The following is a 25,989-nucleotide window of genomic DNA, read 5'->3' on the forward strand; positions in this document are numbered from 1 at the left end:
GCTCCTTGAAAAGGACCCGGACCTGTTCTCTGTTTGAATGGAAACCTCGTATGTTCCACTGACATAGAGCCATTATTTACTATTATTTTTTTTTTTTTTACTTTTTGGACTTGGATTGGGCTGGTCTGGAAAGACTTGGTCTTGGTTTTTGTTTCATAGAAGAACTTGGCAGATCCTCAGAGACCTGCTATTTCCTCTCTTGGGAACCCATACTATGGTGTGGGATATAGGTGGAGATGATGAAGGAGTGCGGGGTCTCTTATTTCTAAGAGGCACCGTCTCTGCAGCGTGCACCTGAGCCTTATGAGGGCACTGATCAAGGTGTCATTCTGGGACATACCCAGATCAGGCAGTGAAGCTGCCTGTGAGGCTTCTACATCAGAAGCCCGAGAGACCTCCCAGAAGCCCAGAGGAGGCCCATCGGGAGGGGACAAAGGGGCCTTCTTGGGTGAAGGCGGAGATGCTGAACGTACTTCGAGCTCAGAAGGGGATAGCTGAAGCTTTGGCTTTGAAGTTGGCATCCTAGTTTTGATCATTTTTATTCGATTTTCCAATTTTCACTACATCACTATATTGAGGTCTTGGGAACAAAAGTCTTTTTGCCAGGCCAATACTTAGATGTTCAGCATGAGCTTTCTCTATGGCTGCCACTTCTTTTTTAAATGACTCACATTCCTTATGCCTTGCATTATGATTTCCCTTACAATTTATACATAATATTGGATTAGAACATTCGCCTTCATGCTTTTGTAAAGAGCAGGCAGCACATAACTGGTTTCGAGTACACACCTTTGACGAGTGGCCATATCCAAAACATATGAAGCATTGGAGTGGTCTATGCTTAAAAGGTCTAACATGAAATCTCTCCTTGTCAACATATACATAATCAGGAACTTCATCATTAGTGAAAGTGAAAATAATCATTCTTGACCTTGGAACCTTGAAAATCTTCCACACTTTATCATCACACATTTCCAGCAATTCCTCGTCAGACAGTTCATATAGGTCTTGACTAAAAACCACTCCCTTAGCATAACTAAAACTATAGTGTGGTTTGACCTCTTTTATCATATTAGTATTTTTCAGTTTAGAGATCATGTGGCCTTGTCTATAAGACTTTGCATGGACCAAAAAACTGTTCTTTCCAAATCTAGTAATATCTGAGTTGGTCATTGCTCCTACCAATGTTCTTAAATGTTTTCCTGAAGTGGAAAAGATTACAAAAGTCTGATTTTGTTGAAACAATCAGCCACCTGGGCAGGTAGAGGTGTCCTCACCTTACGTTTCCCATCTGAAGTTTCCTGACTGACTCTAGCTGGATAAAAGGAATCTACTTCAATATTCTGGGGCATTTTATGTATTAATACACACTTTAATTTTTCCTTATGTGAACACTTGAAAGCATTCATGGCATTCTTATGAGTAGTAAACTCAATCCAAACCCTCCAATATGCAAAATCTTCAGTTTCACAATACTTAATAACTTTAATTTTACCATATCTTCCAAACATTTCATAAATGCAACACAATTTAAATCTGAGGAGAGAGAATCACATAAAGGATTCTCTCACCACTACTAGAACTTTCCATAGCCACATCCAAGGTCTTGCCATGGGTTCGTCTTCTGTACAATTGAATTTTCTATAGGATTGTCCTTGTCCGTGCCAGAGGTCGAAGAGGAGGGTAGTGTCAGGAGGTCGCATTGTCCGGGGGAGTTTATCATAGGGTCGTTATTCATTAATCCTTAAGCAGAAATTTGAAAAACCTACTGCAAATCAGGCAGAAAACCAGGCCCCCCCCATCAACCCCTCTCTCACCAAAGACACTCAGCAGAGACTGACTCCCATATGTCCACTCCCTACCCTACCCCGAAGGGATAGCTCTACCATAACATGAGTGGCTCAAGTGTAAGCAAAACCCGCTTGATAGGACTGAGGGCATAACTAGTATGCAATCATCCCCATTCATGTTACAATAGAGGGCACACCGGAAAGAATGCCGAGAGTCCTACCGTAGAGACTATATCTCCCCGGATTCCGCAGGCAAGTCCCCCATAGGTAGTTCCGCCCCGATGGATATTGCTATGAAATCATATCAACATCCTCAGGGTCCAAACATACTCGAGAGGCGGACCAAACCTCTACAGTCTCTGCCATTTGGATCAAGAAAGAGCCAATGCGCAAGAGCCCAGCCCCTGCCCAACCCATAAGAAGGTTTTAGTGAAGAAGGGGGGGACAGCTAGGTTGAGCAACTGAGTTAAAGATAGTAGAAGAGAGGAAACAAATTTAAGTAAGAGGAAAATTGAGACTTTTGGATTCGAACTGGGAGATATTTCTCCCAGTTCGAAAGCCCTCTTGCCCGCTATGCATTTTCAGCAGTCAGCTGAAAATGCATAACTTCGTCAAGGCAGTCTCAAATCAAGAGGGCTGAGGGGAGGTGGTTGGGCACTTAATTATATATATCTGCCAGGTAAGTATGAACAAACTTAATTGTATTATAAAAATAAATTTTGTTCATGAAACTTACCTGACAGATATATATATAGCTGAATCCCACCTTCGGATGGTGGGAAGAGACAGAATAGGATTTTAGGAAACTAAATTAAGTAGATGATATACATCTTGGTTCCTCACCGGTTAGCATAGCTGACTTCGTGATTACTGTCACCTAAGCCTGCTTCTGCTTAATCAGAGTTGCCAGCAAGGTAGAGACCTGTAGTGCTGGTGCGCTCTGGATGCTCTGTCAACGGGGCGTGCCCACAACATGACTAGACCATCGAACCATACATATGAGGGCTATGAAGCAACTGACCACCATCTGACCAACTAGACAAAACCCCCTGAAAACTAACCTAATGAATGGAAGATCTTCACAAAAGATCTCACCAACAACCAAAAACACAAAACATTTTAAAAACTAACCTAACTCTTAACTAAGGGATAGGAAAAGAGCTACCTCCAGCCCCCAAAATTGTGTCTGCAGAAACGTATGGTCCAAGAGATCAACAGTCCTCGTATATCGTTCTCACATCTCTTAAATAGTGTGAAGCGAATACAGAATTGCTCCTCCAAAAGGTGGCATCAAGGATGTCCTTGATTGACATGTTCTTTTGGAAGGCAAGCGAGGTTGCGACAGCTCTGACCTCGTGAGCTTTCACTCGCAAGAGGCTCAAATCAGTCTTCTGGCAAGATGAATGAGCCTCTTTTATAATGTCTCTCAGAAAGAAAGCCAAAGCATTCTTGGATAATGGTAAATCGGGTCTCTTCACAGAGCACCACAGATTATCTGAGGGACCTCGTACTTCCTTCGTCTTGCGAACGTAAAACTTGAGAGCCCGGACAGGGCACAGGACTCTCTCAGGTTCTTGGCCCACAAGGTTCGTCATACCCTTTATCTCGAAGCTCTTGGGCCAAGGGTTAGACGGGTTCTCGTTTTTCGCCAAGAACGTGGGACTCAAAGAGCAGACAGCGTTGTCACCTTTGAAGCCCACCTGTTTACTAATGGCTTGAATTTTGCTAACTCTCTTCGCCGTCGCCAGAGCAGTTAGGAAAAGAGCCTTCTTTGTCAAGTTCCGAAGAGACGTTGCATGGAGAGGCTCGAAAGGACTCGACATCAAAAGTCTTAGAACCAAATCTAAGTTCCAGGAAAGAGGCCTCGCCTGAGGTATCTTAGTCGTTTCGAACGATCTCAAGAGATCGTGAAGATCTCTGTTGTCAGTAAGGTCTAGGCCTCTGTGCCGAAAGACTGCTGACAGCATACTTTTATATCCCTTGATGGTAGGGACTGCCAACTTCTGCACATTCCTTAAGAATAGCAGGAAATCGGCTATATGGCTCACAGAGGTAGTGGAAGAGGAAATTCCCTCCTTTCTACACCATGCCCTGAAGGAAGCCCACTTCGACTGGTGAACAGCTCTCGGTGAAGCCCTCCTTGCGTTGGCGATTGCTTTTGCAGCTGTTTTAGAAAAACCTCTCGCTCTGGCCAACTTTTCGATAGTCAGAACGCAGTCAGACCCAGAGCGGAGAGGTTTTGGTGATATCTTTCAAAGTGGGGCTGTTTGAGTAGATCTCTCCTCCAGGGCAACGTCCTTGGGAAGTCTACAAGGAAGGACATTACCTCCGTCAACCATTCTCTTGCGGGTCACATCGGGGCGATCAGGGTCAACCTCGTCCCCTCTGACGCTGCGAACTTCCTCATGACTTCCCCCATGATCTTGAACGGCGGGAAATCATACAGGTCTAAGTTCGTCCAATTCCAGAGCAGTGCATCTACTATAGCGATCGCTCCTGGATCCAACACAGGGGAGCAATAAAGAGGCAACCTCTTTGTCCTTGACATCGCAAATAGGTCGACCAGAGGACGTCCCCACAACTTCCATAGCTCCCGACAAACGTCTTGATGCAGAGTCCATTCTGTCGGCAGGAGTTGGTCCTGTCGACTGAGAAGGTCCGCTCTGACGTTCTGGACTCCTACGATGAATCTCGTCAGGATTTTCACTCACCTTGCACCTGCCCACAGCAGAATCTCCCTCGCCAGGTAAAACAGAGGTCGGGAGTGTGTTCCTCCCTGATTCTTTAGGTACGCAAGGGCTGTGGTGTTGTCCGAGTTGACTTGGACAACTTTGTCTGCAACCTTTTCTTCGAAGAACTGTAGCGCCAGGAAAACCGCTGCAAGTTCTTTCACATTGATGTGCCAGGACACCTGTTCCCCCCTCCAGGAGCCTGACACTTCTTCCCCTCCTAGTGTTGCTCCCCAACCCGAAACGGACGCGTCGGAAAACAACACTAGGTCGGGGCTCAGAAGCTTTAGAGATAAACCCTCTCAAAACTTCCGAGGATCGAGCCACCATCTTAGATGGCTTTTCACCGATTCGGTGATCTTTAAGGTCGCATCCAGATCCTCTTTGACTCTCCATTCCTCTACAAGAAAAAACTGGAGAGGCCTGAGGTGTAGTCTCCCCAGGGAAACAAACTTTTCCAGCGAGGAAATGGTCCCCAGCAGACTCATCCATTCCCTCGCCGAGCAAGTTTCTTTCCCCAGGAAGGCTGAAACTTTCTCTAAGCCTTGCAGCTGTCGTTCCTGGGACGGAAACGCCCGAAAAGCCACTGAATCCATCTGAATCCCCAGATACACGATGGACTGTGTCGGGGTCAGATGCGACTTTTCAAGGTTGACCAGAAGTCCCAGGGACTTCGCCAAGGCTAACGTGAACTGAAGGTCCTTCAGACACCTCTCCTCTGACGACGCTCTGACGAGCCAATCGTCGAGATAGAGAGATACTCTTATCCCTGAAGAATGCAACCATCTCGCTAAATTCTTCATGATCATGGTAAATACCATCGGAGCCGTGCTTAAGCCAAAACAAAGGGCTCTGAATTGCCAGACTTTGTCTTTCAAAACGAACCTCAGATACTTTTCTTGAAAGAGGGTGGATTGGAACGTGAAAGTATGCGTCCTGCAGGTCTAAGGACACCATCCAGTCGCCCGGTCTCAAGGCTCCCAGAACAGACTGAGGCGTCTCCATTTTGAACTTTATCTTTTCTATGAAAAGATCCAGCCTGCTTACGTCTAGGACTGGACGCCAACCCGACGACTGCTTTGGTACCAGGAAAAGTCTGTTGTAAAATCCTGGTGACCCCAGGTCTACGACCTGCTCCACCGCTCTTTTCTCGATCATTTGATCTAAAGATCGAAAAGAATTTGCCGTTTCTCCCCTTGATATGAAGGAGAAAGATCTCTGGGAGTTGTGGATAGAGGAGGAGGATCCAAAAAGGGGATCTTGTACCCCTGTTCCACGATCTTGAGGGACCAAGGGTCCGTATCTCTCTCTCTCCATGCTCCCGCAAAAAACTTCAGTCTGGCTCCGACTGGTGTCTGAAGGACATGACATTCACTTGCTTGCTTTCGGCTTGAAAGAAACTCTTCCTCTTGAAAGCCCTCTCCCTCGAGGAGCTGCTCTCGAGGGAGGAGCCCCACGAAAGGGTTTAATCTTCTTTGGAGCTCGCCCAAAAGAAGACGTAGTAGGAACTGCGGGACGTCTCGAGGACTGGGCTAAGAGGTCCTGAGTAGCCTTCTCCTGTAAGCTACCTGCCAGGTCCTTCACCATAGTCTGGGGGAAGAGATGGTTCGAAAGAGGCGCAAAGAGAAGCTCCGCTTTCTGAGCCGTCATAACTGATTCGCAGCAAAGTTGCAGAACAGCGCTCTCTTTTTAAGAAAAGCCGTACCAAAGTGAGACACTAACTCTTCCGAACCATCCCTGACGGCCTTGTCCATGCAGGTTAACACACTGGACAGCTCCCCCAGACTTAGCGAGTCCGGACTCCTAGATTGAATATCTAGGACTCCCAAGCACCAGTCCAAAAAGTTGAAGACTTCGAGAGTTCTTAATAGTCCTTTCATGTGATGGTCGATCTCTGTAGGCGTCCAAGAAATCTTTGCTGTCGACAAAAGAGACCTCCTCTGGGCGTCGACCAGACTAGCAAAATCCCCTTGGGATGACGAAGGGATTCTCACACCTACTTCTCCTTTGGTCTCGTACCAAATGCCCCCTTTTCCACTGAGTCTTGAGGGAGGAAGGGCGAAAGTCGACTTGCCCTGATCCTTCCTTCGTTCCATCCAGTCTTGTAATTTCTTAAAAGCCCTCTTGGTGGACAGAGAAGTCTTCATTTCCACGAACTCCGAGGTCTTACAAGACTTCGATGAAGAAAACTGAGAGGGTGGAGACCTGGGAGCTGCAGGCTGAAACTTGTCTCCAAAAGACGAGCGTAACAGCCTCACTTCTTCTTCTTCTTCTTCCCAGCTTGTTCCCATTTTTATATGGGGTCGCCGTTTCGGATGAGCTGTTTCCATCTATTTCTATCTTGTGCTTCTGCCTCATCAATTCCCTTCTCATTTAAGTCTCCTCTCACACAGTCCTTCCATCTCTTTCTTGGTCCTCCCCTCTTTTTTCTTCTTCCTTGCACCTCCACCCCCATAGTATGTCTCCCAGCGTGGTCCTCATCTCTCCTCAACAGGTGTCCATACCATCTCAGCTTCCCCTCCTGCACTTTCTTTGATACTTCCACCACCTTAGTTGACCCCCTTATGTAGTCATTTCTGATCCTATCCACTCTTGTTACCCCAGACATCCACCTAAGCATTCTCATTTCTGCCACATCCATCTTCTTCTGCTCTGCTTTTCTCATGCTTGCTGTTTCCGTACCATACAGCATTGCTGTTCTTACCACCGTCTTGTGAAATTTTCCTTTTAACCTAAGCGGCACTCTTTTGTCACAAAGAACTCCCGAGGCCGCTCTCCAGTTGTTCCAGCCTGCCTGTACCCGATGTTTTACTTCTTCTTCCATACTTCCTCCAGCGTTAACACTAACACTTTATAATCCGAAACGGACGAAACAGACGGCTGCTCCTCCTGAACCGAGTCCGCCAGACTACTTAACTCTCCTTCCTCCCTAAGAGGAATCGGAGACTGCCCCTCCGGAGAGGGCGTGCGCCCAACGGGTCTGACCTTCAACAGAGATCTCCGAGGCTTGGATGCAGAAGCTTCTTCAATGCGACCGACCTTCTGTCGATCCTTAGTGCATGAAGGAAGAAGAGCGTCTTGAGAGGCGACTTGGGTCGCTTTAACTCGCTCTAAAGAAGCGTCCTTACACTTCCCGCTAGAGCGTACAGTCTTAGCTTTCAAAGCGTCTTTCTGAGCACTCTCGAAAGCTTCCTCATTAGGAAAAGCGTCCCTTCGAGCGTCCACAAAAGCGTCCTGACGAGCATCCTTGTCCTGCCGGGCGTCCTCCAAGGCGTTCTGAAAAGCGTCCTGCCGAGCGTCCCGATGAGCGTCCTGACGAGCGGCCTGCTCAGGACGTCGAGAGGGAAAGAAAGCGTCCTGTCCACGTGCCTTCCTACTAGAGGAACGAGATCGGAGGAGCACTGAAGGAGACGCAGGCGGAGAAAGAGAAGGGGACTGCTTCGTCCTCTTGACAGGCAGCCTGACGTCCTTCCTACGTTTAGGCTCGACTCCTGCTGGCCGTGTCTCCTGAGCCATCAAAGCCGACAACTGGTCCTGAAGGGACATAAGAATGTTCTTCGTGGGTGAAGAAACTAAAGCAGGCGAAGGGCTGAACCTGCGAGAAGACGAGGGGCGAGGGGACGCCTCCTTCCTTCTCACAGGTACAGCAACCTGCCTCTCCGAAGAGCGAAAGTATCGCTTCTCAGCGGAAAAGCGTCATACGACCCAGGTGAAGACCGCAACGACAACGGAGAGAGAGGACGTGAAGCGTCCTCACTCGGAAAGGTCCTTTTCAATGGACGCGAGTCTCTCCGAGCGCTCCACCCCTTGCGCGGGGAGGGCGCCTCGGAGGACGAAAAACAGTCCTTAAGGATGCGAGCCTGAGCACGCTCCTTGGCAGCCTGGGAACTTGCGACAGGTCCTGCCAAAGGGACGCCAGATCGGTGGGGAGCCCCCGTAACCCTCTTGCGGCTTTCGACATGTCCACTTCTTGATTCCTGGGAGTCCAACAGCGGTCTAGGCCTAGAGGCATTATGGGGCCGATCTGACGCCCCTTCCACAACACTAGGGGCACGATCACTCACTTTCACAGAGCCGGTTTCTAAGGCTAACACTTTAGATTCTAGAGTGCGTAACGACTCTAAAATAAGAGAAAGGGCATTACCTTCTCCAGACACAGAATCAGGGCCCGAAGGCAACATCACAGGGTTAGGTGAAACAAACTCTACTGGTGTTAATGCAGGTGGAATATTACTTCCCTTACCTTTAGTGGAACCGCTCCTGGAGGAAGACCTCCTGATCCTATCGCGTTCCAATTTACGCCGATAAGAATCATACACCTTCCATCCATCATCGGTCAAACCTTCACATTCGTTGCACCAATCGTCCAATAAACATACATGCCCCCTACACCCCATACATACTGTGTGGGGATCTACCGATGATTTCGGTAGCCTCACCTTACAATCACTCTTCACACACACTCTGAAACTCACTGAACTTGATCCAGACATCATGTTTACAGAAAAGCCAATCCAAAATCAAAAAAACAGTCCACTATTGCGCGTGCCAAGCCACCAATCCAGAATCAAAACCAAAAGACAATCCAGATACTTAAGTGACGAAAGTATATCAAAATCCTAGGCGGAGGTACTGCAAACAGTTGTTTACAGCACCGGCGACAGAAAAAATATGAATAGAAAATGGGAATGGTTCCTGATATCCGCCTCCCAGCGGCGGGAATGGGTACTACCACCTGGCCGCCCACTGCGTGTGCCGCGAGTTTTGAAATTCTGTCGGACTTCAGAAAATACAGCTATATATATATCTGTCAGGTAAGTTTCATGAACAAAATACAATTTACTACAAATTGTGATTTGTTCCGACACGTAATACAAACCCATTGGTCCTTTACATATGGAAAACTCACTTATTGGTGAGTGGAATCTGAGTCTTACGAACAGACTGGTGTTCGTCCGCCCTTGGTTCCCTCCCTGGTCGTAAGAGCAGAGGGAGGGGATCCTAGCCTCTGTCGAACTGATCGGGGTGTGCACCGCGGGATCAGTGGTCAGACATCTGGACCAAATTCATAAGAGGGAGGCAAGTGTGCCTCTTATGAATAGCAAGCAAGAACTAGTTCCTACGCAAGAGCCAAATATAAAGTTTGTCTCTTGTTAGCGTCCACCCCCCCCCTTGTTAGGGGAGTGGCGGATAAATGCTTCTATCCCTAATGAAAGGGAAAGAATGGGGCTCAGTCACGTAGCTTACCTGCATCAGCATCCTGTCCAGCGTAGTGACAACCGCCACCCTCTGCCAGCAGGGAGAGGGAAAAGAGGAGGAAGAGAAGCCAGTCACACTCTCATTCACTCTTCCATTCATGCAGTCTCACAAGGATGAGATGCTATCTTGATCCCGGAGAGGGAGCAGGGTAAGGCAACACCACTTGTTGAGCAGGCCATACAGGTCCAAGGAAAAAGTCGTTCAAGACCTGTGGGCGATATCACCACGTAGAGGAAGTAAAGGTGTTGGTGGCCCAAACCCCGGCCTTCAGCATCGTGCCACGGACCAGTTCTTGCGGAATGCGAGGGTTGGACCATACCTCTGACTTCGTGGGCTCTCGACAAAGCGTAATGATGCGTCACTCCTGTCTGAAGCGTACGCCTCCGGATTACCTCACGAAGCCAGGAAGAAATAGTGTTTTGGACACTTCTTTCTTGGTAACCCCAGTGCTAAGAAACGAGCGTTCGACACCAGGCACAGCATCCTGTTCCAGCGTAGTGACAACCGCCACCCTCTGCCAGCAGGAGAGGGAAAAGAGGGAGAAGAGAAAGCCAGTCACACTCTCATTCACTCTTCCATTCATGCAGTCTCACAAGGATGAGATGCTATCTTGTCCCGGCGAGGGAGCTGGGTAAGCAACACAACTTGTTGAGCAGCCACTACAGGTCCCAAGGAAAAAGTGTTCAAGGACCTGTGGGCGATATCCCCACGGTAGAAGGACGTAAAGGTGGTCTGGTTGGCCCAAACCCCCGCCTTCAGCATCTGTGCCACGGACCAGTTCTTGCGGAATGCGAGGGTTGGACCAATACCTCTGACTTCGTGGGCTCTCGGACAAAGGGTACTGATGTCGTCACTCCTGTCTGAAGCGTACGCCTTCCGGATTACCTCACGAAGCCAGAAAGAAATAGTGTTCTTGGACACTTCTTTCTTGGTAACCCCAGTGCTAATGAAGAGGCGTCGACACTCAGGCATCAGCATCCTGTCCAGCGTAGTGACAACCGCCACCATCTGCCAGCAGGGAGAGGGAAAAGAGGAGGAAGAGAAGCCAGTCACACTCTCATTCACTCTTCCATTCATGCAGTCTCACAAGGATGAGATGCTATCTTGTCCCGGCGAGGGAGCTGGGTAAGCAACACAACTTGTTGAGCAGCCACTACAGGTCCCAAGGAAAAAGTGTTCAAGGACCTGTGGGCGATATCCCCACGGTAGAAGGACGTAAAGGTGGTCTGGTTGGCCCAAACCCCCGCCTTCAGCATCTGTGCCACGGACCAGTTCTTGCGGAATGCGAGGGTTGGACCAATACCTCTGACTTCGTGGGCTCTCGGACAAAGGGTACTGATGTCGTCACTCCTGTCTGAAGCGTACGCCTTCCGGATTACCTCACGAAGCCAGAAAGAAATAGTGTTCTTGGACACTTCTTTCTTGGTAACCCCAGTGCTAATGAAGAGGCGTCGACACTCAGGCATCAGCATCCTGTCCAGCGTAGTGACAACCGCCACCATCTGCCAGCAGGGAGAGGGTGAAAAGGGGAAGGAGGAAGCAGTCAACCAGGTCCCTCATTCAACTCTTCCATTATGCCAGTCTTCCACAAGGATTGAGATGCTATCTTGTCCCGGCGAAGGAGCTGGGTAAGCAACACAAACTGTCTGACAAGGCCCACTACAGGTCCCAAAGGAAAAAAAGTTGTTCAAGGACCTGTGGGCCCGAATATTCCCCACGTTAGAAGGACGTAAGGTGTCCCTGGTTGCCCAAACCCCCGCCTCAGGGCAATTCGTGTGCCACGGACCGTTCTTTGGGCGGAATGCGAAGGGTTGGACCCAAATACCTCTGACTTTCGTGGGCTCTCGGAACAAAGGGTTTTTACTGATGTTCGTAACTCCTGTCTGAAGCGTAACCGGCCTTCCCGGAATTACCTCACGGAAAAGCCAGAAAGAAATTTAGTTGTTCTTGGAACACTTCTTTCTTGGTAACCCCAGTGCTAATGGGAAGAGGCGTCGACACTCGGGCCAACAGCATCCCCTGTTCCAGTCGTGTAGTGACAACGGCCACCAACTGCCAGCATGGAAAGAGGGAAAAAGAGGAGGAAGAGCAAGCCAGTTCAATCTCATTCAACTCTTCCATATCATGGCAGTCTTCCCACAAATGGATTGGGAGATTGCCCTAAATTTCCCTTGTTCCCCGCGAGGGAGCTTGGGGTAAGCAACAACAACTTGTTGAGCAGCCACTACAGGTTCCAAGCGAAAAAGTTTCAAGGACCTGTGGGCGATATCCCCACGGTAGGAAGGGACCGTTAAAGGTTGTCTTGTTTGCCCAAACCCCCCGGCCTTCAGCATCTGGCCACGGCCCAGGTTCTTGGAATGCCGAGCGTTGGACCAATACCTCTGACTTCGTGGGCTCCTCGGACAAAGGGTTACCGTGATGTCGTCCACTTCCTTTCGTCTGAAGCGTATCTGTGCCTTTCCGGATTACCTCACGAAGCCAGCAAATGAAAATAGTTTTTGTTCTTGGACACTTCTTTCTTGGTAACCCCGCCAGGTGCTAATGAAAGGAGGCGTCGACACTCGGGCATCAGCATCCTGTCCAGCGTAGTGACAACCGCCAACCACTGCCAGGCATGGAGAGGGAAAAAGAGGGGGAGGAAGAGAAGCAGTCACACTCTCATTCACTCTTCCATTCATGCAGTCTCACAAGGATGAGATGGCTATCTTGTCCGGCGAGGGAGCTGGGTAAGCAACACAACTTGTTGATCAGCCCACTACAGGTCCCAGGAAAAAGTGTTCAAGGACCTGTGGGCGATATCCCCACGGTAGAAGGACGTAAAGGTGGTCTGGTTGGCCCAAACCCCCGCCTTCAGCATCTGTGCCACGGACCAGTTCTTGCGGAATGCGAGGGTTGGACCAATACCTCTGACTTCGTGGGCTCTCGGACAAAGGGTACTGATGTCGTCACTCCTGTCTGAAGCGTACGCCTTCCGGATTACCTCACGAAGCCAGAAAGAAATAGTGTTCTTGGCACTTCTTTTCTTGGTAACCCCAGTGCTAATAAAGAGTGGCGTCGACACTCAGGCATCAGCATCCTGTCCAGGCGTAGTGACAACCGCCACCACTGCCAGCGGGAGAGGGAAAAGAGGAGGAAGAGAAGCCAGTCACACTCTCATTCACTCTTCCATTCATGCAGTCTCACAAGGATGAGATGCTATCTTGTCCCGGCGAGGGAGCTGGGTAAGCAACACAACTTGTTGAGCGCCACTGGACAGGTCCCAAGGAAAAAGTGTTCAAGGACCTGTGGGCGATATCCCCACGGTAGAAGGACGTAAAGGTGGTCTGGTTGGCCCAAACCCCCGCCTTCAGCATCTGTGCCACGGACCAGTTCTTGCGGAATGCGAGGGTTGGACCAATACCTCTGACTTTGTGGGCTTCTCGACAAAGGGTACTGATGTCGTCACTCCTGTCTGAAGCGTACGCCTTCCGGATTACCTCACGAAGCCAGAAAGAAATAGTGTTCTTGGACACTTCTTTCTTGGTAACCCCAGTGCTAATGAAGAGGCGTCGACACTCAGGCATCAGCATCCTGTCCAGCGTAGTGACAACCGCCACCATCTGCCAGCAGGGAAAGGGAAAAGAGGAGGAAGAGAAGCCAATCACACTCTCATTCACTCTTCCATTCATGCAGTCTCACAAGGATGAGATGCTATCTTGTCCCGGCGAGGGAGCTGGGTAAGCAACACAACTTGTTGAGCAGCCACTACAGGTCCCAAGGAAAAAGTGTTCAAGGACCTGTGGGCGATATCCCCACGGTAGAAGGACGTAAAGGTGGTCTGGTTGGCCCAAACCCCCGCCTTCAGCATCTGTGCCACGGACCAGTTCTTGCGGAATGCGAGGGTTGGACCAATACCTCTGACTTCGTGGGCTCTCGGACAAAGGGTACTGATGTCGTCACTCCTGTCTGAAGCGTACGCCTTCCGGATTACCTCACGAAGCCAGAAAGAAATAGTGTTCTTGGACACTTCTTTCTTGGTAACCCCAGTGCTAATGAAGAGGCGTCGACACTCAGGCCTGAGGTGGCGAGTTCTCTTCAGATAGTGCCGTAGCGCCCTCACTGGACAAAGCAGCATCTCATCTGTATCGTTGTCGGTGAAGTCCTTCAGGGAGGGGATTATGAAGGACTCGAACCGGTTGTCAGGGACCGAAGGGTTCTGAGTCTTTGCTACGAAATCCGGGACGAAACCGAGCGTCACCGATCCCCATCCCCTTGAGTGCATGACATCGAAGGAAAGACCATGAAGTTTCCCTACTCTCTTCGCCGATGCCAGGGCCAGCAGAAAGACGGTCTTGAGGGTCAGATTCCTGTCTGATGACTCCCAGAGTGGCTCGAAGGGTCTGCGAGTCAAGCTCCTAAGTACGAGTCACGTCCCACCCTGGGGGCCTGAGTTCCCTGGGTGGGCAAGACCTCTCAAAGCTCCATCAGGAGTGAGATTTCCATGGAGGTGGAAATGTCCACTCCTCGCAGTTTAAGAACTGGGGCTAGAGCGACTCTGTAGCCTTTAACTGCGGAGATGGAGAGGAGCTTCTCTCGGCGAAGGAAGACGAGGAAATCTGCTACCTGCTGAAGGGTGGCTCTGAGTGGAGAGAGACTCCGTCCACAAAACCAACCACAGAAGACGGACCACTTCCCCTGGTACACTGCTGCAGAGGATTGTCTGAGGTACCCTGCCATCTCTGTTGCTGCTTGGCGAGAAAAGCCTCTCGCTCGCAAGAGATGGTGGATAACGGCCAGCCGTGAAGACACAGGGCCCGAACCGCTAGGTGGTACCGTTCCACGTGTGGTTGGCACAGGAGGTTGTGCCATGGGGGAATCTCTCGCGGTGCCTTGGTGAGAAGAGCCAGCAGGTCCGGATACCAAACGGCCTGAGGCCATTTGGGTGCCACCAGAATCATCCGAAGATTTCTGGTGACCAGCACCCTGCTGATCACCTTGCGAATCAGACAGAATGGGGAAAAGGCGTAGACAAGGAGGTTGTCCCATGGGTGTTGAAATGCATCCTCTGCAGCTGCCCATGGGTCCGGCGCAACTGAGAAGAAAACCTCGAGTTTTCTGTTGTGCCTGGTGGCGAACAGGTCCACGACTGGACGCCCCCACAGGTCAAAGAGCCTTTCTGCCATGTCCAGGTGAAGAGACCATTTGGTCCTGATCACCTGATTCGGCGGCTGAGGTTGTCTGCCACTACGTTCCTCTTGCCTGGAATGTATCTGGCTGACAGCTCTACCGAGTGGGCTACGGCCCACTTGTGCACCTGCATCTTCAACTGGTGCAATGGGAGGGACACTAGCCCCCTGTTTGTTGACGTATGCCACTACCGTGGTGTTGTCGCTCATCAACACCACTGAGTGTCCCATTACATGTAGTACCCGGAACTCTTGGAGTGCGAAGAATGCTGCCTTGAGCTCCAGGAAGCTGATATGAAGGTGCTTGTCGTGATGGTCCCGCATACCTGCAGCCACCAACTCCTCCAGGTGTGTGCCCCAGCCCTCAGTTGATGCGTCTGAGAACAGCAGCACCTCCGGAGGGGGAGTGTGGAGAGGCACTCCTATTACGAGGATGCTGTCGTCCAGCCACCAGGCTAGGTCCTGCCTCACCTACTCCGTGTGAGGGACGGGGAGGTATGGCTGGTCTTTTGCCTGCGACCAACACTCCTTTAGCCTCCACTGAAGAGACCGCAGGTGAAGACGCCCGTGAGGGACTAACTTCTCTAGTGACGACAGGTGACCGATCATGACCTGCCACTTCTGAGCTGGCTGCTCCTGTTGAGACAGGAACCACCCGGCTGCCTCCCTGAACCTGCTGATCCACAAGTCTGCGGGGAAGACTCGTCCTGCTACCGAGTCGATCTGCATGCCCAGGTACTTCATCCTCTGCTTGGGCTTGAGATCTGACTTCTCGAAGTTCACCACGATCCCCGGGTCGTGGCAGAATTCGAGGAGTCAATCCCTGTCCTGTAGCAACTGCGAGCGGGAGCTCGCCAGGACCAGCCAATCGTCGAGATACCTAAGTATACGTATCCCAACTGAATGGGCCCAAGCTGACACCAGCATGAACACTCGCGTGAACACCTGTGGGGTGGTTGAGAGACCGAAGCAAAGTGCCCTGAATTGATACACCGTCCTGTCAAGGCTGAAGCGGAGGTACTGCCTGGAGGACTGGTGGATGGGTATTTGAAAATACGCATCCTTCAGGTCCACCGAAAGCATGAAGTCATTCTCCCTGATGGAATCGAGCACGGATTGTGCCGTTTCTATCGTGAACCGAGTCTGGCGAGCGAATCGGTTCAAGGGAGACAGATCTATCAACGGGCGCCAGCCCCTTGATGACTTCTCCACCAGGAAAAGTCGGCTGTAGAAGCCCGGCGACTGATCTCGTAAGACCTCTACAGCTCGCTTGCTCAGCATGGCTTCCACTTCTTGCTGAAGCGCTAGGTCCCTGGCAGAACCGGGAACGTACGTCTGATGATGGACCGGGTGCAAAGTGAGGGGTGGCCGTGACTCGAAGGACATCCACTATCCAGGTCTCGGCTCCGTAGCACTGCCAATTTGCCCAATGGCTCGTCCGGCACCCCCCGACTTCCGGCAGCAGGTAAGGGGGAATGCCGTCCCTAGCGTTTCCCCTTCTTCCCATATCCTCCTCGGGAGAGGGAGGTCTGGCAGGAGGGCTGACGCTCGTTCCTTACCGAAGAAGTCAAAGGCTGGGTCGTTCCTCTCGACCTCGACGAGGAAGCTGTCTTGGCCACAGAGGATGAGCTACCTGAGCTACAAGGCTTGGCCGCAGTGGCTCGAGGCTGCCCAGACACCTTCAAGACTGCCTGGTGTACTAGGTGGTCACTGTCTTCAGTGCGCCGCTGTTCCACCGCAGCATCCACCATCTCTCTTGGGAAGAGAGAGGAGGAACCCAGCAACGGTCTGTTCCTAAGACCCAGTGCTCCCTCACGCCATGCCGCCCTGGTCACTCGAGCGAGTACTGCGTCCTGACGTCTCAGGACCAGGTTGGCCCATAGGTTAGCCGTCTGGTGGGCGAGGTAGGAAATTGCCCTACCTTCTGACTGATACAGTCTCCCGAACGCCTGATCCCCTTCGGGAGTGATGTGTCCCGAGGAGGCTGCGACTCTGGACACTGTGAGGGACCACAGGTCCAGCCAGGAGACTGCTTGGAATGCTGCCATAGCAGTTGCTTCCAAGACCTGTGCCTCTTGCTGTGAGAACCAGAGGTTCTCGGACAGCAGGTGTTGAAGAGAGACCCCCGGAGTTAGCCTGGTTATCTCCGGGCTAACCTGCTTGGGCGGCAGCGGGCCCTCCGATGGCATGTAGAACCGCCTCTGTCGTGGTGGAGGAGGGGGAAGCAGCTTGGTTGACCTGCCAGACCTAAGTGATCCCTCTTGTCCGGAGACAAGAGAGTTCACCTGGCCCAGCACACCGTCGGCCAAGGCAAACCGGGGCAGACTGACCGTCGTCCTGGGTTCCTTCTTAGGCCCCCGGAACGACTCCAGCCTTGATAGAGGCTCGGAGGGAGGGAGCACCGATCCTTCCCCAAGGTCGTTGTGCTGACGAATCAGCGCAATGACCTCCGCAAACGACCTCTGGATCTCAGGAGTGATGGCATCCTGAGGAGATGGACCGTCAAATCCATCCAGGGAGAAACTTCCTGAGATCCTCCTCCTTCAAGAGGAGGAACCATGACAGACCCCTCTTGGTCTCCTCTAACCACTTGGGCGTACAATCTGCTCGGTCCCAAGACCGTGCCAGGCTCGTAGGCCCTTGCGGTGGGACCGTGAGAAGCGCACTCCTCACGGTCACTCCTAATCGCCTCGCTCCTCCCAGTGTAGCCCGAGGAGGTTGAAGAGACAGGAGAGGAAGACCTGACGTTTCCCCCCTGCCTACCAGCAGAGCCGGTGGGCTTGGGGGGGCTGCAGGCGATCGCCAACACGCGGTGACAATCGGGCTGCAGGTCTAGTCTCGCTGGACCGAGGCCGGTAGCAACAGTCCCGAGCGTCAGGAGAGCTACTACCTGTCAAGCGATCCGTCCGGTCCCGGTGGGAGCGACGGTCGGGAGATCGGTAGTCCACTGGCATGGTGGGAGCGTGCACCGCCCTCACGACGTGTCACGGTACCTGGCCCAGCCGAGACTGGGCCTGGTGAGCGGGGGGACCTCTTCCTCGCCTCAGCCCACGTATGATCCTGTGAGACCGTCGCGTCAACCCTGGGGACCGGGGGATCGCTGCGAGAGCGATTGACGGTCTGGCGGGAGTCGCCTGAGCGACTGCCACCAGTCTTCCTCTCCGTGCCTGGATCCTGCCGGTGAGCAGGCTCAGTGGTCTGGACCCTGGCTGCACGGTCACCCGTACAATTGGTACAGCTCGCGAGCCAGCGGCCGAGACGGTTCCCACTGCCGAGGCAGTGCCTCTGGCACCAGGAGAAGAGGTACCGGTGGTAGCCGATAGCCCTCCGGTCCCCATCTTATTCTTCCTTGCGGAAGGAGAGACGGGCCCCATTCCCAAGGGATCAGGAGGACCAGCGGAAGACCCAACTGCCCCACTGGAGTGGGGCAGACCCTTAGAAGTCTCTGAGCGAGACTTCTTAGGGCGGGGAGGAGGCCACCTCCTCGGCTTTGGGGCCTTGGAAGACGAAGGGGAAGAGGCGGCTGCAGATGATGACGACGAAGACAATGACACCTTCCTCTTCTTCTTCGTCAGCTTCCTCGGGACCACCGTCAGGTCCTCCATCCAGGACGGAGCTGGGGCAGTTGCCGAAGCAACACGGCCCAGCTGCACCTGTCCAGAGGGACCTGCAGTGGGAGCAGTAACGGAGACGGCAGGATCTGGAACCGGGGCGGCGACGACTGGTACTGGCGGCAGGTTGAGTGGCGAGCTTTTTAGGCACTGAAAATCAGGGGCTGGGGTGAGGACAGCAAAACCAGGTGGTGGGGCCGGCTCCTCTTGAGGCACGAATGACAGCGGGGCCTGGACAACAGCTGATGGGTGTAGACCAAGTGGGGAGGAGCGGCATAGCCAGGCGTCGACATCGTTGTTGTCGTTGACGTCACAGGGTCATGCGTCACTGGACCGGCACCCTGTGCAGCCAGGTGGTACAGCAGCCCCTGAATACTTGGAGTGCCCAAAAGGTCCAGCAAGTGCCAGACCTGCTCGAGGTCTCAACCGCGCCGGTAGTCACACCTGAGGAGGCAAAGGTCGGGTTAGTGGGGGGGGGGGGGGGGGGGGGGGGGGTCCTGCTCGCCCGGGGGGAAAGCTCCCACCCCAAGCAAATGGAAGACCCCGAGTACAACTGCAAGTCGGGGTGCCGCGCCCCCTCCTCTGCACTCAACAGGTCAAGTGAAGAGGCGGAATGCGACATGTCCCCCGAAGGGGAAGGAGCTGACTCGGAGGGAGGAAAGGAGACGTGTCCTTAACCAATGGTGTCGGAGGAGAGCTTTCCGACGACACCTTGGCCGATTTATGCGCTTTCTTCCTCCCCTCGTAGCGCTCCCACTGCTCCTCCGACCACGACATACATACGTTACACTTGTCGGACCGAGAGCAATCTCGCCCTCAGCATCGAGTACATAATTCATGGGGGTCCACCTTCTCGATGGACCTGAAGGACCCGCACTTACGGCCCTCCACACCAGGGCACAATCTCTGGCTGGCTGGGGGGCAGGGGGGGGGCTCTCTGTCTCGTGGCTCTCAATACTCCACAAGAACACAATATCAATGAAAAAAAGGTAATAAGAAGTACTCACAGTCACTCCAAGTACTACCAAAAGATACCATGCACAACAAAAGGCTTCGAGAATGAGGGCGAAAGCAAATGACAATGGCGGGCAGAGCGGCGAATACCACGTCTGACTCCATTGGTTGCCAAAAGCAAAGTGGAATGTTTACCTCCAGTCGGGCGGGACTCCCGACCATCGAACAAGCAGTTACTACTGAACCACCTTGTTCGAAAGCTTACGACCGGTCCAGCTGCTGCTGTAAGTATATTCCATATGTAAAGGACCGTTGGTTTGTATTACGTGTCGGAACAAATAAAAATCTCTTAATATGGCTAATTTTCCTACAATCATCACAATATTAATAATGATAAATCTTTATCCATGTATATTAAATTTTTTGCCGATATGAATATGTACATATTGTTATTCAGTGGCTTTGTTAACTATTTCAATTATAACCGCAATTATCACTCTTAGGAAGGATTGACTCTCTTTTCGGCACGTTTTCAGAAGACCAATTGGCAAGTTTCATTGAAAGTTATTTGGAAAGTTTACATAAAAATCTTAACTACATGTGCTGGATTTATTTTGTAATGGAATTATCCTTTTTTTTTTTTTTTGCTTTGTAATTCTTCTTTTGTGGATAAATGTTAATCCTGAGTTATATGACATCCAGGACCCAGTAAGTTATTCATCAGAGGGAATGGTTAACTGTTCTGCTGCCTTTCATGAAATTGTGCCATAAAAAATAAAAATAGTTTTCTCTGCCAAAAAGAAATGGAAATATAAATCATACTCATGATAAAACCTATACCAAGCAGTAAGTTAATAAGCAAGTGAAGTGATAAATGAAGATGGAAAAAATTTGACTTTAGCTATGCTACACCTACTAATACTACTGTACTGTCATAAATCCAGGTGGAGAAGTTAAACTTTTATGAGGGGCTATACTACATAGGGAGGTCTTACTTATATTTTGTTTTTTGCTTCATAAGACTAGCATATAAGGGATATGGAAACTGGTATACAGGGAATATAGAAACTTCTTCTAGGTAAAACTTTTTTCTTTCTGAACAAATCCAAAGTACACTTGATAAATATCTGTAGAGATCTCTCTTTACTGCAAACAGATGTGCAGTTTTCTTTCATGTTCAATTTTGAAGATATTTTAGAGTGATAGAGATAAACTTGTGCAAGAAATGAAATAATGATGATTATGAGTTAGGCTAAATCTATTTAGATTGGAGGATTCCTCATATGCTGCAAATAAATCTCCTGATTTGTTTTTAAAGCATACCTCAGGACCTGTAATAAAATATTAATTTCTTGACTTCGTAATTCACATCACCGTCAAAATTCAACATGCATAAAAACAAAATGAGAGAAAAGACAAACCTTTAACTTTGAATAAAGTGGGCCAATCTTATCCAAAAGATCCAATAACTGTTTCTGCTCCTCACCACCATCAATAGTAATTGTAACCACTTCACTGTCAAGGCCAGCGATGTCTCGAAACTCCTTCAGCCTATCGCGAATCATCTTGGCTTACTGTTTTTTTCTGTAAAAATATTGAAGACTCTTGGAATCAAATAGAAAATAATGTATTCAAAATAATGTATGTCTCTAAAATTTAAACCAAACAGGACTTCAGAGTTACTATAATACATATAAAATTTTTTAATTATACTGTAATTGTTTCAGATAACATTGTATACAGTAAAATTTAGCAGTTATACTGTTAATAACTGTAGCCTGCAACCTAGAAATTGTAATAGTTAAGAATTTTAGTTGTTATATTTATCAATGGAGGTAGAGAAGCACCAAATACAATAGCAATTCTGAGTTACAATCATCCACTACATTCGGAGAAGGAAAAACATTGGGAATAGAAGAATGTGGTTAAAATAACAATTTGTCAAAAATTGTATTTTTCTTAACTATACAAACCTGAGGTCCTTTAACAATAGGAATGTAACTTGTGGCAGTTGGAACCGGTTGTAAGCTTCGAACAAGGGAGTTCGATAGTTAACTGCTTGTCCAACAGTCAGCACTCCACACGACTGGGAGGTGAAGAATCACTTTGCTTTAGGCCCAGGAAAAAACAGAGTGAGGGGTGGCATGAGGTGGGACTATGTGTAAAGGACCTCAGGTTTGTATAGTTAGGAAAAATACAATTTCTGTGCTCAGTTCGTGTCGCTGCGTGAAATAATCCTTTAGTTCATTATTTCTAAGGTAAATGAGCTAACAAATACCAGAGAAAAAACAAATCAAAGAAGATGTCAGTATAACTGACTCGCTCACCCAAAATAAAAGAAGGGTGTCGGTATGGTAACTGGGGCGAGTGAGACCACTACCACGAAATTCTTCCCATTTAGAATTCTCCTATATCAAAATTCCCAAACGAGAGAGCCGATCCACAGGTTGAGGCGGCAACTACTACCACTACAACCCACGCCACGCCGATCACCGCGCCTCTGGTGGCTATCCTTTCAGTTAGCGGACTTAAAACCACACGTGTTTTCTTTCGCTCTGTGAATTGTGGATTTATCTTTTTCCCTTCTTCGTGATGGAACGTGCAGTGATTGCAGCAGCTAAGTTAAGTGCCCTGTAAAGGTTTGGATTTAGTTTTGTTCCATCCAGGTGCCTGTATTTGCCGTTTTTTAGGTATAAATACGGGTTCCCGGTCTGGAGCATGGCGGCATTGTCCCGCTTCATGTTCGGTTAGGTTCTCGGTCCCCCATACCTGGAACCTTTCCTTTTCATTTATTCACGTGTGACTCTAGTCCTATTATTCATTTTATGCCATGTTGCTTTTTACATCGTTTTAGGGGATATAGCCTACCCCTGGTGTTAGTTCATGCATGCATGTCTCTCTACCTAACGTAGCCATTCGAGTGTTTCCTTGTCCAGACCCTAGCCATTGCTCTCCTTATCGGCTTAGGCTAGCTCTGAGTGATAGACTTTCTTCCGAGTCAGTCGTGCACTCCTGGACGTCCTTTCTCTTTCACTCATTGTTTTTCCCCTACTTTCTTTTATCGATGTATAGTTATATATTTTGGTTAGCCTAGGGCATCTAGCCTTGTAGCCTGGGTCTCGGTGGTCCTTTGGTCTACGTTAGTTACAGTTTTGTTGCATCCTCTCTTATCAGTTTTGTTGCATTAGACCCTTGGCTTTCCGATCCGGTCGGTTGTTTTGTGTTATTGTACCTTGGTCCACTCGTGATCGCGGTACGGCTAGACGCCCGCCCCAGTCGCTTCCCCCACTCCTCCTCTCGCCATAGAGTAGGAGGGAGGGATATCCGTTCTCGCTCGCTCCATCCGGGCCCGGCTCCCTCTCTCCCTACGCGGAGGGAGTAGGGGAGTCTGGACAGACTGTTAGGCTGGGAGTGACCTTGTTCTCCCTCGTGCTCTGTGGTGCCTCGGTGTGGCGAGGGTTGGGGGGTTGGCCTTCCCCCTCCCTGGTTGCTCCAGCGTCCCTCGGTGTACACGGGAACTGATTTCTTCCCTCCTCGCTTTTCCCCCCCCCCTGTGACGGCGGGCCTCTGCCTTGTCTTCCCCGGCGTTCCATCGGTTACGGGAGGGGGCGTGGTAGGCTCCGCCAACCAACGGAGTGGATACGTTTTCAGTTGGTCCTTAGCTTTCCATCGTTCCTTCATCTCCGGCGTGTGCCCCTTTGGGCATTCTTCCGGCAGCGTTGGACAGCGCCGCGCTTCGGAGTCGTCCTCCGATTTTATTTTAGTTATGCTTAAGTTAGTTTAAGTATTTTATCTTAAGCTTGGGTCCCTCCCCTGCCCTTTGTTGGAAATTTCTTTTATAGTTATATGCCATATATCTATATATTTACCTCTGGTTTACGAAATTTCCTCCTCCGGCTCACACCGGAGTTATTGCATCACCTATTTATCTCATAAGGTTCTCAGGGGAGGGGTTATGCCCGAATTTTCATTTATCTCCGGCATGCGGCGGAGTACTAGAGTAGCCCTGTGAGTGTAATCTTGATACTCATGTATCTTTCCACTTACAGGCTACCAACTGCCAGCATCCCGGCTGTAACGCCGTGTTGCAGGACTCATGCTCCCTTCTCTACCAGCCATGCGGATCTGCAGGTCTGGTTTCATGAAGCTTGTTCCATCTGCTACGAGCTTGTGAGTCAGTTTTTGGATGGGGTAAGTACTTTACTCATCAGCACATTCATACAATATGAGTTCTGATATATGTTTAAGCTTAAGTTCTCCTTAGTATAGTAGTAAATCTATGCAATAGAAGTTCTGATATATTGCTAAACTTAAGCTTAATTTAGTCTAATGGTTAGGGTTCACCTTTAGCCTTAAGTTCTAATAATCGCCCTCTCCTTCAGGCTACCGCAGTCAGAGAGACCGCTCTCGCAACCCTGAGAGCTTGGGTCGGCGGATTCGGGAAAAACGCCGCTAAAGGACAGCCCTATATCTTGGAGAAAAGGCTGGCTGTCCTGTTGTTTCCCGGAGGCAAGTCGACGGGCTACGTCGACCCTACTGAGGCAGCCTTGACGATCGCGACTACTCAACGTCAGGTGGAGCAATGCATGAAGGAAGGACCAGGCCAGGATATCTCGGCGGAAGTCGCCACGTTAGACATTAATGTAGAGCCTATGGTAGGTGTGGATGACTAGTTAGTTGAGGTAGATTTGTTGGACGCTCAAGGGCTTCCCTTGGGCGTTTCTGGATCTTCTTCTCCTGTCCCTTCTTCTTCTTCCTTCCAGGGCTTTACGAGGGCGGAGCTCCCGTATAGTGCACCCGACACCTCTGTGGTCCCCAAGGTGAAGGGCCACAGGGCACAGAAAACCCTAAGTAAGATGTCGTCGTCTAAAAAGACTTCTTCGTCGTCTTCAACTCATAAGTCTCCGGCTTCTCACCCCGGAGCAGAGAAAGTGAAAGCATCCACTTCTTCGGCTTCACTTCCTAAAGGGTCGAGGAGCAAGTCCTCCAAAGAGAGATCCCGCACTCCGGCGGAGTCGGTGGTCTCTCCTTCCACTAGGGTAGTTCCTTTGGGGACCTCATCTGCTTCTGCGCCAGTAAGTGGCTTTGATCCTGCTGCATTTTCCGCCGGAATGATGCGGCAGGTAGGAGATCTAGTAGGTTCTTTAAGATCTAGTATGGAGCAGATGTTTACCCACCTGTCGGACAGGATGTCCACGCAAGAGAACCTCCTGTCGGGCTTCAATCAAGCTCCGCAAGCTGCTACTCCAGCAGCTAGTGCCAGTCTCCTTCAGCTCCCTCCATATGAGTCCCTCCCGCCATTCTCCATGAGTAACCCTTGGAAGTAGCGTCTTTCGCCCCTTTCCAAGATGGTCTCATCTCCATCCCGGAGTGTGGAACTCGAAGGATTGAAGACTTCGAGTTCTACCCTGAAAATTTGCAGCCTCCTTTCATTGGCTACGCCAGACTGACGGAGTCGGCATTGAATAAGGAGGACAAGATCCCGAAGGAGACAGTTCTCTATTCTAGGGATCAGGCACAGAGGGAATGGCTCCGCTGTCTCGAAGAATGGGACTGCATTAACACCAGGCTTCAAGCCTTTAAGAGCCCATTCACAATCTTCATGACGGAAGAGGAAGCGCCACTTCCTTTCCTGACAAAGATTGCTAGCGTCACCATTCAAGCAGGCTTAAAAGGGGATCCCTTGCCGCAGCTGAGAGAGGCAGATCCCACATCTTTGTTCCCTTCGTTTGGCGATATGTGGGAGGACTTGCCAGCCACCTTCACAGTGGGAAAGTTTAAACCGGACTGAGCTATGGATCAGTTCGATGAAAAACTCCCAAGACTTCCGGACAACCTCATCCAAACAGAATTCGAGGCTAGGTCCAGGCTGGCAAGAACTCTAAACACGATGGTGATGACAGAAGTAGCGGCCCTTTCCTATGCATCGGAACCGCTCTTCAAGCTTTTGACTAAATCGCAGACTTATACAGTCCAATCGGACTTGTATGAGGAGTTTGTGGTTGCGAGAGTCAACTGCAGGAAGCATGTCCTCCAGGAAGCAACTATTCGGCATGAGCCAAATAAGTTGCTTTCCTCCAACATCTGGGGGGCGGACCTATTCCCAGAGTCAGCGGTTAAAGAGGTCCAGAACGAGGCTACGAGACTCAACCAGAGTCTCAAAGATCGTTGGGGCCTCTCCGCTAAGAGGAAGCAGGACTCGTCTGCTTCAGGTAAGAAACTGAAAAAGTCGAAGAGGTTTCAACCCTATCAAAAGAAACCTCAACACTTTGTTCAGGCAGTCTCAGCTGTCCCAGTCACCCAACCAGGACAAGCTGCCACAACAAAGAGCCAAACTCAACCTATCCTCCTGATCTCACCTCAGGCTCAGCCATCCACCTCTTACACTGTCTCCCCGGCATTCAACCAAGTGTATGAAGGCCAGGCTTTTCAGCACTTCAACCGGTTTGCCAGGGGAAGTAGAGCCAGAGGATCGTTTCGT

At 50.3% G+C, this 25,989-nt stretch overlaps 1 protein-coding gene across 4 annotated transcripts in view; it reads right to left on the reverse strand.

Annotated features, from left to right (window-relative positions):
* The window catches only part of LOC135212505 (syntaxin-1A-like), a 397,641-nt gene that overhangs the window by 62,099 nt on the left and 309,553 nt on the right, over positions 1–25,989 (reverse strand). For all 4 annotated transcript variants that reach the window (XM_064246004.1, XM_064246005.1, XM_064246003.1 and 1 more), the window contains one exon: positions 20,930–21,092. In XM_064246004.1, the coding sequence (XP_064102074.1) occupies positions 20,930–21,073 (144 nt within the window). In that variant the 5' untranslated portion in view covers positions 21,074–21,092. The remainder of the gene's footprint in view (positions 1–20,929; positions 21,093–25,989) is intronic.

The sequence above is a fragment of the Macrobrachium nipponense genome, chromosome 41 (assembly GCF_015104395.2).
Source record: "Macrobrachium nipponense isolate FS-2020 chromosome 41, ASM1510439v2, whole genome shotgun sequence".
Classification (NCBI taxonomy): Eukaryota; Metazoa; Arthropoda; class Malacostraca; order Decapoda; family Palaemonidae; genus Macrobrachium; species Macrobrachium nipponense.